Source organism: Erpetoichthys calabaricus, chromosome 10, assembly GCF_900747795.2.
Source record: "Erpetoichthys calabaricus chromosome 10, fErpCal1.3, whole genome shotgun sequence".
In the NCBI taxonomy this organism is placed as follows: Eukaryota; Metazoa; Chordata; class Cladistia; order Polypteriformes; family Polypteridae; genus Erpetoichthys; species Erpetoichthys calabaricus.
This window is the reverse complement of record NC_041403.2, coordinates 17,324,902-17,338,646: the sequence shown is the minus strand read 5'-3', so window position 1 is coordinate 17,338,646 and position 13,745 is coordinate 17,324,902. Positions and strand designations below refer to the sequence as shown.

Genomic DNA, 13,745 nt, shown 5'->3' with positions numbered 1-13,745 from the left:
TCATGGTGGCTCCAAAATCCGTACTAACCCCTACTCTCTCTTCTGTTTCTTTTTCCGGTTTCTTTGTGGTGGCCATCTACTCAAAGCATCATGATGTTCCAACATTGATGGATTAAAAGCCAGAAGTCTGCATGACCATCATCATCAAGTCCTTCCATGAGAACCCTAAATACAAAGAGGACTGTTTCATTTATGTGAGGTAGAATGCCCAGGGGGGACTGGGTGGTCTCGTGACCTCTGAACCCCTGCAGATTTAATTTTTTTTCTCCAGCCGTCTGGAGTTTTTTTTTTTTTTTTCTGTCCTCCCTGGTCATCGGACCTTACTCTTATTCTATGTTAATTAATGTTGTCTTATTATAATTTCTTACTTTGTCTTTTATTTTTCTTTTCTTCATTATGTAAAGCACTTTGAGCTACATTTTTTGCAGGAAAATGTGCTATATAAATAAATGTTTTTGTTGTATCATTTTGCAATGGTGGCCTCTGTGAAGGGTGCCTTATAAAACATAAACAACATTCAGTTGTAATTTTCCAATACTTAATGAACTTGTGCTGCATTTAACTCATTGCTCTGTCAAGTATTTGGCGATGTTATAACCCCTGCATAATGATACGCATATTTTAGTGTTGAAATTTATCACGTATTAATTGATGGATGTTGTGTTATAATTTAACACAGCAATAAATATAATGCAAAGCAGCACAATAAACACTGTGTGATGGTATCTGGGCCAGCATCTTAAATAATTTCAGAATTATCAGGGCTGAGTCAAGGCACACGTTTCCACTCCCACATACAACCCCTCACTCGTCACGGCTTAAAGGGTAAGTTTCATATTTTTCAAGTCAAAGTTATTTCCTCACAAACATGCTAGACATGTGAAATTGTGTACTAAAGTCAAGCATTTTCTTTACGTTTATAAAAATATCTTGCCCGCTGTTGTGGTGTAAAATTTTGAATATAAGTTGATAAATACTTTTATATGCCTTTATTTGTAAGTCAGACAAAGCAAACGTAATATTAGTGTTTTATTTCATTGATGAGAACGGCAATGTTTTCATGTCTAACCAACCCCTTTCCCCAGTTTTTAGGAATTTTATTGCAGGTTGCTTAGGGGGAGTGCCCCAAACCGGTAGTGCAACTGATTCTCTGCAGGAGAGGATAAATGTCTGTTTCCACTTAGCAGGAAAGTCTGAGCTCAGCAAATGGTTTTGTGGGCAGGTATGAAAGCCATTGTGTACTCCCATTGATCTGAAGTATGGCTGGGATTGGTTTGGAATCAGAAGCCATTCTGTACCACAACACCCTAATGGCCTTAGCATTTAGACAGAATATGCATAAAGCTGGTCGTTTCCCCGCTCCCAACTCTATCTTGCTCACAACATCACCCTGAAGGAGCACAACTCGTCAGCACAACAATAATGATGAGCGAACTCCACGGTGTTCGTTTTGCCTCGAGTTTCAAGAAATCACAGAAATGTGCACATGTTCGCACAAATACCACCAAACTCAGTGAAATGCATTGAAGTCAAAGGGGAAGGACTTACTGCACTAGATTTGACAGGATTATAAAGTGTCCTTGAGGGCTAGGGAAACGTCTTCCAACTATACTGGACCAATTAGTGTGACCTGAGCTGTGCGGCAGCAGTGCCAACTACTGCACGACCATGCCTCCATGAGATCAAAGAAGAAAGAATGCAATCAGAGGCGTGCAGCCATAAGTTTAGTCAAAACATAGCGGGAATGCCAAAACCGTAGTCAACAGTCAGAAAAAAATACGCAGAAAGGCAGAAAATTTAAAGTGGCGTGTCATGATTGAAGCCGCTGGCGCGTTTTGTTTTTTTTAGTCGCGCTGAAGGCTCTCCAAACTATCTGTGCTGATGCTTTGCACTTCTCTCAAAAAAATACAAATGTCATGTAAATAGTAATAAATCTTTCGTAATTATTATAATTTCATAGAGTCTCCTGTGTTTTGGTTTGTGTCAGACTCCTTCAAGGTTTGTTTTCACTCTCACCGTGCAGCTAATCACTTGTCAACAAGCATTTTGCTACTTGGATTCTTTCATCTGTACTTTAACAAATTTCACTTGCTGACTCCAAATCTGAAAACTGTTTTCGTCCAGCATATCCCATTTTTCAGTTATGATGTTCCAGACCTTGGACAAATAGGGTGACTGGACATTAAAGGCGATGCATTTCAGCATTTAAGAAATAAGTTTGGTCTCGAGAAAAGTGAAGCCAAAATTAATGAAGGTGTTTTTGTTGGCCCTGAAATCCATGATCTGATGCTTGACAATGAGTTAAAAAAGAAACTGAAGCCAACTGAATCACCACCCTCATTCGTGCATGTTGTCCAAAATTTTCTTGACAGTCACAGAGCAGAGAATTATACTGAGCTTGTGGAGAATACGCTGAAAGTATATCAGCTTACGGGAGCCAGAATGTCACTGAAGATGCATTTTTTACATTCTCATCTCAACTTTTTTCCACCAAATCTAAATGATGTCAGAGATGAGTATGGGGAAAGATTTCATGAAGATATAAAGGTGATGGAAAACTGATATTGGGAAAAATTCACTCCGAGCATGATGGGTGACTACTGTTGCTTCTTGCAAAGAGAGACAGATGTGCAGTACAAGCGCAAAAGCGAGTGCCTCCAACATAAATTGACATAAATATACTTTAATGTGTCTCTGGTATCGTCTTCTGGTTTGTTTTCAGAATAAAAACATCAAAACAATTTTGATGGGACATAGTCCAAACTCCAGATATCGTGTTGCTATATTATATTGATATTCAAAAGTGTCAAAACGTTAATGATGTGTATTTCAAAAACCTGACGTGCTAGCTTAATTCCGATTTCATATACAGTATGAAATCAGTGTAAAAAAAACTAAATAAAGAGCAGCTCTGAAGTTCCCAGAAGCAAACAAAAAATATTTTTTTGTAGACCAGTGTTATGCAAGCATAGGGCACGTGCCTACTTCTCTTATATTGAATTGAAAGTTGAAGATCGACCTGCACATTTGGCTACAAGCACAGATGACTTCTCCCACAGAGTATGTAATGCAAATGATCAGCATTATATACCTGGGGGGCAGTCCCATCAATGTTGGCTGTTACAGATGTCCACTAGCCCCGCAAGACATTATGGGGTTCAGGTAACAAAACAAAAAAAAAAAAATCTCCTAAATCGGACAAATTATCAATAAATAATTTGACGAACAAGGGCAAATGCGAACATAGCAAATTCACTGTGAATAACACTTTGGCGAAATTCACTGATCAACTCTGCACAATAACAATGAAGAGCACAGCCCAGCAGCCATACTGAGACAGGCATGCAGTCTGTTCTGAAGAAAGTGGACTAGAACTGATGGCTTAACTAGAGACATTTAAGTAACTACAAGTCTGTGTGCATCCTGAAAATACACAGCAGCATTTATCAGGTTGTGTGGTTGCCAATATTCACATGTACTTTGGTTATTGCTATTATATTATGAATATTATCAATTATACATTATTTAAAGTTGTAAATTAACTCCTGTTTGTCTTTTTTCTCTATCTAATAGTCTGAGGTTATAGATGTACAAGGGAAGTGGGGGAGAAGTTAAAAGTACAATACCTTATAAACATTGGTAAGTCTATGGGATTTGAGGAATTCTAATAAAGTCTATACAATAAAGAATACAAAAGGGGAAAGTAGAGTAATATAGAACTCTACCAAGACAAAACACCCACCCTGGCATTTAATAATGGAGGGTATTGTGCATGCAGGAAAAGCTTAAAAAATAGATATGTAAAGACAGTTGTTGAGTACTGACCCATGCCTTCTGTGTTTCTGATGCATGTGTGTGACAATAAAAAGAAATACTCCTTTCCTTGCATATGTCTGATACCATTTTGCTAGTGGTAAGGATAGGTTTTCTATTCACTTGTGCAAATTCTCACATAAATACAAAAGTAAATCAAACAAAACCAACCACAAAACGTTTACTGGGATTTGAGCTGCTGGGAAGAAACCGTGGTCCAGAGGGCGTTTAGTGAAAGGGGTTATCTAAGAAAAGCCTCAGGTTAAGCTTAGGGTGCGGGTTGGGGTGTTCCTTGTGTGATTTTGGGCTTTACAAAAAGAAATAAAGTGCTGTTGCTGTTTTTGTTATAATACATCTTGTAAATGGTATGCACTGTGAAGGGTGCTACAGTATATGCAACAAATTGATTAACAATTGTCTTGTAAGCATTAAAGAGGAAGAGGAATTTGGTGCAACAATAAAAACAACCACTGTGATCTCAGAAGGTCACATATAGATGGAAGTACATAATTAGATTTGCCAAAAATTTATTTGGAAACTGTACATATTCCTCAAAGATCAACACTATATAGTCCCCCTATAGCACTAGGGTGTTGTACCGTGTTAGCCATTATGAATGTAGTGAAAAGTCAAGTAAAATGACACCTTTTATTGCCTAACTAAAGATTACAATATGCAAGCTTTCAAGGCAACCAAGGCCCCTTATGCCTGAAGAAGAGGCCTGAGTTGCCTCGAAAGCTTGCATATTGTAATGTTTTTTAGTCAGCCAATAAAAGGAGTCATTTTACTTAACTTGTCACTAGTTCCCCTATAGAAATGTTGGTATTTTAGAAGTAGAAAAAAAAACAGATGACTTAAATATTAGGAAGAAAGGCCATCCATTTTGTATCTGTGACATCAAATTAGAGTGACTGGATTTGCTTAGATTTAAAGAGATTTATATTTTAAGGGCACATAAATAAACAAATAAACCAAGAAACAACCCTACTGGCACAACTACCTAAAATGGTTTGTTACCCAAAGAGGTAGGCATTGTCCTTCACTGGCACAGTCAAATCAATCATAAATATTCATGGCACCAGAGAGTGGCGACATGGTTCAATAGGACATGCAAGTTTCAATAGGACATGCAAGTTTTACAAAACATTGACTCAGAGTGGATCTAATTTGTCTTTTTTGACTCTGACAGACAGAAAAAGACTCCTTAATGAAAAAGAGAAAACAGATCTCTGCAAAGTGCTCTAAATCATTTACAAATATAAAACACAAACTATTGGATTGTGTAAGCATCCCCCCCCCCCCCCCTTTAATGCGAGACCCCTAAACTCTCAACAGGTGCAGCCAACTGGTTTTAGACATCACAGAATGATATAGCTCAGTGGAGATCACCAGTCTGGGGTTTCATTTGATTATAGAATGGTCAATTTGCGGTGTGTCAGTAGGGTGGGAGACCCTAAACAATGAAGACCAAAGAACATGACAAGCAAAAACAATGAAAAGTACAAGTGAGGGGATGGAGACAAGAAAAAAAATCTAAGTCACTGAATTATCCAGTTGAATTAATTACGAAGAAATGGAAACAGCATAGCACAGCTATAAATCCACTAGAGTAGGGCCATCCAAAAAAACAAACTGAGTTATAATGTAAGAAGACAACAAGTGAAGAAGGCCTCCTAGAGTCCTCTGGGGACTCTGAAGGAGTCACACGCTACAGTGATCAAGACTGGAGAGACTGTGCAGACAATAACTATTGCCCGGGTGCTTCACCAGTCACAGCTTTATGGGAGAGTAGCAAAGAGAAAAAACACACAGGACATGTTGGCAGAAGGCATACAGGAGACCATAAAGTCAGGCGGAAGAGGGTTGTATGGTCACCAAGACTGAGCTTTTTGGCCATCAGACTAAACAGCATGTCTGAACACATAGCAAATTATCACAAACACAGCATCCCCACCGTGAAGCGGAGGTGGCAGCATCAGGCTGTGCAGCAGGCCCTGGAAGGTTTGCGAGGGTAAAAGAAATGCAGAAAAAGTCAGAGAAAATCTGCTGGCATCTGCAAGAAACCTGCACCTTCTGGAAAGATAAAGAATAAAACCAAAGCTACACAAGAATGGCTTCAATACAACAATGTCAATGTCCTGGAGTGGCTGATTCAGAGTCCAGATCTCGATCAAATGGAGAACTGGAGGCCAAATTGGCTGTTCACTCAGGATCAACATGACATCTGACAGAACTTGAGCAGTGCAGCAAAGAAGAAGAAGTGGGAGAATGGCAGATTCCAGATGTGCAAAGCTGATAGAGAAAGAGACCTGAACAGACACAGACTGTCATGGCTGTCATCTACTGAATACAGACTTGATGGGTGTGAATACGTATGAGATTAGTTATTTTGTATTTTATATTTGTCATTAATTTAGAGCATTTAGCAGAGAGGTGTTTTCTTTGCCATTAAAGTCTTTTTCTGTTGGCCAGTGTCAAAAAAGCCAAATGAAATCCACTCTGATTCAATTTTGTACAACAATAAAATGTGAAAATTTGAAGACTTTTTACAGGTGCTGTATCTGCCGACAAGGACCCTATAAGGCTATAAATAAGGCAGCAGATGGTGTGTGAGGAATGGGATAAGTGTGGTCGGGCTGGAAGGGATGAAGGGGGCCGTCGATCCTCAGCGCCCTGAACATCAGTAGACACGTCGAGGTCTCCCGTTGGCATGCGGCTGACTCACTGATGATTCAGGCGCAGAGGTGCCACTTATCTGGCTGGGGAACTCAAGCACCTTCCGAAGAAATCCTCCGCCACAGGATGTAATGGCCCCACTCAAATATAGATAGATAGATAGATAGATAGATAGATAGATAGATAGATAGATAGATAGATAGATAGATAGATAGATAGATAGATAGATAGATAGATAGATAGATAGATAGATAGATAGATAGATAGATAGATAGATAGATAGATAGATAGATAGATAGGAAAGGCACTATATAATAGATAGATAGATAGATAGATAGATAGATAGATAGATAGATAGATAGATAGATAGATAGATAGATAGATAGATAGATACTTTATTAATCCCAATGGGAAATTCACAAATATGTGGACAGATTTTAACTCCTTTCATGCCAACTTGGTGCTCACCTTGCTACAAGAAAATTCCAGCTATTGTAATCCAACTGGCAAAAAAAAAATGGCATACCACACGTGTCTTATATTCTTCGTACCCCAAAGCAGATGGCTAAGATGAAGAGAGCCAGGCCTTGTGCCAACTCACTGCTGCTATGTGCTCTGCCACCAGCTTAAACAGGCTCATCCATTAGAAAACACACTGAAGGCTCCTGCCATGGGCACAAGCAAAAGTCAGCTGCTAATGCCAGGTAGGAACTGGCATGTCCCTTGTCACTATTACTTGGGCACTTGGGGCCATGTGCAGTCCTAAGCTGAGGAGACTACAGGATGACCATGAGGGCAGGCTTCCTGTGAAGTGTGACGACCTGGCATACAGTCACACTTAAACGATGCAGCAACATGAACCTCCGGGCGCAACAAGCTGGCTGCCCACCTCCTATTCAACCCATGTGGTGTGCTCTACTGACATTTTTGATCACAAGAATGATGGAAGCAGTAGAAAAACAGATATTTAAAAAATTACAGAAGAGCAGCACATGTAATATAATAAACACTCATATATCAAAATCCATACCACATAACCTGCCAGTGCTTCAACTTATAAATACACTATCAAGAATAAATAATACTACACCACACTAAATCACCCCACCATCTTTGAACCTGCTTCTCCAATTTCAGGGTGGCACTGCCTACTGCAGCAAAACTGGGTGCAAGCAGGAAGCAGTCTGTACACATCAGATTTACTATGTGCCCTGATATAGCATCTTTCCAAGGTCACAGGTTCAATTATCACCATTGGCACACCACCTGCATGTACTGAACTTCACCCTACTGAAAAGCGCTATATAAAGTCACGAGGTCACAGGGTTTGGTGTTCATCACTGACTTACTGCGTTTCCCCACACTGCATAAAATGATTTGCTAATCACACTACACATTTGTCCTTGTGCTGCGTCTCAGGATAGTAAAGTGCTATATAAAGTCACAAGGTTACGGGTTCAATTCTAAAGTCACGGTGTGACCATAAGACAGTCACCTAAACTGCCAAAGCTTCTGCTTCAGAAATACATAAAACAACTGGAAACTATCCATCCACTTTCTAACCTGCCTATCAAGCTCAGGGTCTTGGAAAGCCAATGGCTGTCCATCTTTTACCTCTAAATGTCCCTGCCATGCATTACAATGTAAAGGTGCTATATGATTTAGGATTTAGGAGTCATAGTGGACTCCAAGCTATCGACTTCCCAACAGTGTTCAGAAGCCATTAAGAAGGCTAACAGAATCTCAGGTTATATAGCGCCTTGATGTGTGGAGTACAAGTCCAAGGAGGTTCTGCTCAAACTTTATAACATACTGGTGAGGCCTCATCTGGAGTACTGGGTTCAGTTTTGGTCTCCAGGCTACAAAAAGGACATAGCAGCACTAGAAAAGGTCCAGAGAAGAGCAACTAGGCTGATTCAGGGGGCTACAGGGGTTGAATTATGAGGAAAGATTAAAAGAGCTGAGCCTTTACAGTTTAAGCAAAAGAAGATTAAGAGGTGACATGATTGAAGTGTTTAAAATTATGAAGGGAATTAGTCCAGTGGATCGAGACTGTTATTTTAAAATGAGTTCATCAAGAACACAGGGACACAGTTGGAAACTTGTTAAGGGGAAATTTCGCACAAACATTAGGAAGTTTTTAATAATAATAATAATAATTCATTACATTTATATAGCGCTTCTTTACACAAAGAACGATAGACACTTGGAATAAGCTACCAAGTAGTGTGGTAGACAGTAAGACGTTGGGGACTTTCAAAACTCGACTTGATGTTTTTTTGGAAGAAGTAAGTGGATAGGACTGACGAGCTTTGTTGGGCTGAATGGCCTGTTCTCGTCTAGAGTGTTCTAATGAGATCACAAGGCTGCAGGCTCATCCTTGTCACCAGAACTGTCCTTCCAGCGTAAAAACTCATGCAGATGTGCTACACTTCTGAACTTAAACAACATAAGAAGATGCCTTACATTATTGAAAGATAGAATTTTGACAATTTCTAAATTTAACAGCCACACATTACCCACTCACAGTGCCCAATGTTGCTAGGATAGGCCCCAGCTTCCGTGCATCCCCGATGGACAGATTGACGTTCTATTCCCAGCTCTACACAGGAAAAGTAAAAAGACTAACATATGAAGGAGAAGAGACTGGCTTCCCCGACCCGTTTTTTCTGCCATTTTATGAGCAGCAGTGAACTGACCACGGTCATCCATGAGTCCAAATCTGCTAAATTAAAAGCACCTGTAGCCTTTAATTGGGCAGATGAGCCACCTGAGCTCAGTCATCATATCTTAGTGCCACACAAGCTCCCCGACTACTCTTTCTTTTCAATTTCCTCCTGACTGACAATTCTAAATTTCCCTGGAATGACTAGATATGCAAATGTCCACCACAAAGGAGTGGACTCCTCTCCAGGTTTAGTTTTGACTTTGTGCCCAACACTGCCAGGATAAATGCATCCAAAAAAAGAAAAAGGAATGGACAGCAGGATATCAGATTGAACATTCTGAATTAATTAAATCCATATGATAGATTGGCATCCCTGGAAGGTTTGGTGTTAGTATCTGCCTCTAGGTCCAATACTACCAGGATAAGCAGGTTCAAAACATGGATGAACGATGAGATAGACAATTCAGAGAAAGGTGAATTGTCTAACCATTTACAGTTGGGACCTGATCTGTGCCCAATGTTATCAATGACAAGAGTGTGGAAAAAAAATAATAATAAAAATCACAAATTGGAGAGTTGGTTACTGATTAACTTATTGATCTAGTTATTGAATTAAAGGTTGGCATCCTGATCTGGGCTGCTACCTGATGCTGCCAGGACAGGCCATCTTAGAAGATGGATGGGCAGGTGGTTATTATATTACATGTTAAATTAAAGCCCTTTGAAGGGATGGTGGACACCTTGACCCATCCAGGAATGGCGGACCCTTTGCTGCTGGAATAACTAAATTTAGAAAATGGATGGTTAACATCTTGAATGAATGTCCACTGATTTGGCAGCAACCCATTTAGGACTGGCACACAATTTTTGCCTAGTGCTTCCATGAAAACTTTAATAAAATGGATAATCCTTGATTTTTTCATGTTCAGTTCTGAGATGAACTGGCACCCCACCAAGGCTGGAGAAGAAAGATGATTTCGAAAATGGATGAAAAGTTACAGAACTCTACTTACTGAGTTAATGCTCTCTGGCAGACTGGTATCTGTTTCTGGGCTGGCTCCTGATTTATTCTTTTTATTTAATCTAGTGCAGCAAGGAATAAAGGATTCAGAAAATTGATGGATGAATGGATGGATATCAAACTGTACTTGTTAACACATTCTGGTAGACTGGCATCCCAGGGAGAGGTTGACTCTCAACCACTTTCTAGCAGAGTAAGATGTTTCAGCAAATGGAGGTAGTGAGGTGTTGTGCTGGATTTGTGGCGTTCATTCCCCAACCCATCTCTCCCCCTCCTCTATTCCCAACCATCAGCTCCACAAGGCAGCACAAGCCAATAATAGGCTGAAATCTACCTGGCTCATTTGAATGTTATGCAAATTAGTCCAACATTACCCCCCCACACACACACACACACACTCCAGACAGCAATTCAACATGAGATTCCATCCCAAGTATAATTATCTTCAAAATCTTTACAGAAACAATAATGGAAGGCGGATATTACCGTATTTTTCGCACCATAAGACGCACTTTTTTTTCCCCAAAAGAAGGTTAGAAATGTCTGTGCGTCTTATGGAGCGAATATTGCATCACAGACCATGATGTGTATTACCTGACAAAAGTCGACATCCAGGGGTAGAGGGCGACAAAACTCACTGTTACGTTACAGGCATTCCCTCTTTGCTTGGAGGAATGTTAGATTCATTGACTCGGCATCTAATCCTTGCGTGTGCGTGAGTTGCGAAATGTAAACAAATGTAAACAAAGGCAAGATGGCATCGACATCTCACGAGGGAGCGAAGCGAGTGCAGAAAACAAATGTTTTGCGCATTATCACTGAGTCGGACTTTTGTTGAGAGTGATCAGGAGATCGAACAAGAGAGTGAGGAACTGGCATCAGCTGACACCAGCTGATGCCACCCCAGCTGAGCGCATTCGTGCAGCTGATGCAACTATGGCAAGGTTTGTGTGGGAGGAATACCTAGACATTGATCCGTGGGAGCCAAACTGGCTACCGGACTTCACAAGACAGTATGGCGCTGGACTACTTCAGGCTGTTCTTTCCTGAAGCTGCCTTTCAGCTACTGTCAGACGAGACAAACAAGTATGCAGAGCAATTTTTTGAATCGAGGGCTGTGCTTGCACCGCATTCTCATTTTTCAAACTGGAAACCCACAACAAAACACGAGATGAAGGGCTTTGTGGCATTACCAATATAGATGGGACTAGACTGGCGATATAACTTCAGGGAGCATTGGTCCAAACGTGCGTGATGATAGGTATGTGCTCCTGCAAAGTGATTGTGAGCAACTGAGCTTCATAAATTCTGACACTAGCGATGAGGAGTTCTTGGGGTTTCCATAAAACTAGAAGAGTGCTTGAACCTTAAAGTCTCTCCTTATTTGTTAATGACAGTGATGATGTTTCTTAATACTGCTGTTGAATTTACACGGTTGAAGTATTATTCTGCTATATTTTATTAAACATATTAGTACACCATTTGGTTCAGAATATTTTTTTTCTTGTTTTCCTCCTCTAAACCTAGGTGCGTCTAATGGTCAGGTGCGTCTTATGGAGCAAAAAATACAGTAATTACAAAATGCACTTACCTGTTCCTTTATTTCTGTCAACATAGCAGTATTTCAGCTCGTAATTTTTTAACAGGTCATGGACATCCTACAGGAGACATAAGAAAAAAGAAAAAGCTGTTAAGAGCTCTGATGACAACACCCACACCAAACATAAATCCGTCAGCCTTGAAGGTGAGCATAACAAAGCACGCCTTTGACTGTGAGAAGGAAGACGAGGAGGTGGGAGGTATTGGGGCCACGCTGGCACAAGAGGCAGATTGGGAGCAGGCTGCTTATGTGAGGAGTGGAATGAAACTTCAATGCTGCATTTTAGAATGGAACCAGAATGGAGTAGCAATGCGAGGCAGCTGAGCTAAGAAATGGAGCCAGAGAAAGGCAGATTCTGTGTCCTCAATTTAGTGCATGTATGAGAATATCGGACTTAAGTAACAGGATATCGTCAATCCCGTTTAATCTACTTCTGTCCTGGTGTCTATCTTGGCAGCCCTGGGCACAAGTCCTTGATGGGGCATACAATCTACCCTGCCAGCCACTAGAATCGAACATGGGTTGCTGGAATTGTGAGTTGTACAGCACAGCTAAATGGTGGCCCCCCAACTTAGCCAGATTTGGATGCTAGCACCAGAGGGACTTCTGACACAACAGTGGACCTAAGAGAATCCAGGTAACAATTCACTCGGGGTGTTTGTTCCCAACTGTTGACCTCTCACGGAGGGTAAACAACACCTTGAATAACTTCTCGAGTGATACGGGACGACATCCCACAGGATTACTGTGAACTTAAAATTTGCCAGGAGATGAGAACGCTATGCCAAAGAATTAACAAGAACATTTATTTCTAGATCATGTTTTCATACAAATGATGTAGCTCAAAGTGCTTTACAGGATGAAAAAAGAAAAAAAAAATATATAAAAATAAAATTAGGAAATACTAATTAACATAGAATAAAACTCAGGTCCGATGGCCAGGGAGGACAGAAAAACAAAACAAAACAAAAAAAAAAAAAAAACTACAGACGGCTGGAGAAAAGAAAAAAAAACCCAACAAAATCTACAGGGGTCCCGAGGCCACAAGACTGTCCAGCCCCCACTAGGCATTCTACCTAACATCAATGACCTCAATCAGTCCTTATAGTTTTCAGGTGCCACGTGGAAAAATTAGATGATGAAGGTCATGTGGACCTCTGACCTTCAATTAGTGCTGGGCAGTATACCGGTTTATACTAAAAACTGTTTTTTATTTTTGTTATGATATGGATTTTTCTTATTCCGCAACACCGGTTTAAATAGCCTAAACAATGTTCAGAACGTGACGCAGTGGGAAACTGTTTAAGGAGGGACCTTTTTCACTGCTGCACTGCTAAACACGCATACAATGGAGTACATGCATTATTAGAGGTACTGAACGGTGAAAATCGACAGAGAACATTCCGAAACTGAAGCTGTAGCAGAGAATAAAGTTGAACATGATGACACAGAAGAACTTTTGCTGAAAAAAGGAGTCACGTCTGTTGTCTGGAGATACTTTGGATTTAAAAGGTCGGATGTGGACAATTATGTTCAAAATTGTGAATACTGTTGCTATACTACTGGATAATACTGCAAGCCAAGCTGTACCTGTTTTATTTTTTTTTTCAATACTGTGTAATGTACCTGGGTACTGTGTAATAGTGTGACGACATGTTGACTTTATTCTCGACGTTTATGGTGAGATTAAAGTCAACATGTTGACTTTATTCTCTTAATCTGTCATTAAAGTAGAACATCGTAAATTAAACTTCATCTTAAAATGAATATTTAATTTACTAGATTTTCTCAAACCCCATCATAAGTTATGTAGCACATTAAATGCTTTGTGTTAAGTGTTCGCGGAGCCATGTTAATCGCTATGCGCTTCTTAAACTGACTTCCTCTTGCACTAAGAGGAGGCGCAGGCAGTGATCATCACACAGAATACATTAATTTCATGAGATTCCTGCTCTCTGAACATTTAG

The 13,745-nt window shown here is 40.2% G+C and overlaps 1 protein-coding gene across 4 annotated transcripts in view; it reads right to left on the bottom strand.

Moving 5' to 3' along the window:
* Positions 1 to 13,745, bottom strand: part of raver2 (ribonucleoprotein, PTB-binding 2) — a 233,669-nt gene that overhangs the window by 169,959 nt on the left and 49,965 nt on the right. For all 4 annotated transcript variants that reach the window (XM_051932711.1, XM_051932710.1, XM_028810952.2 and 1 more), the window contains exon 2: positions 11,770 to 11,836. In XM_051932711.1, coding sequence (XP_051788671.1) covers positions 11,770 to 11,836 — 67 coding nt within the window. The remainder of the gene's footprint in view (positions 1 to 11,769; positions 11,837 to 13,745) is intronic.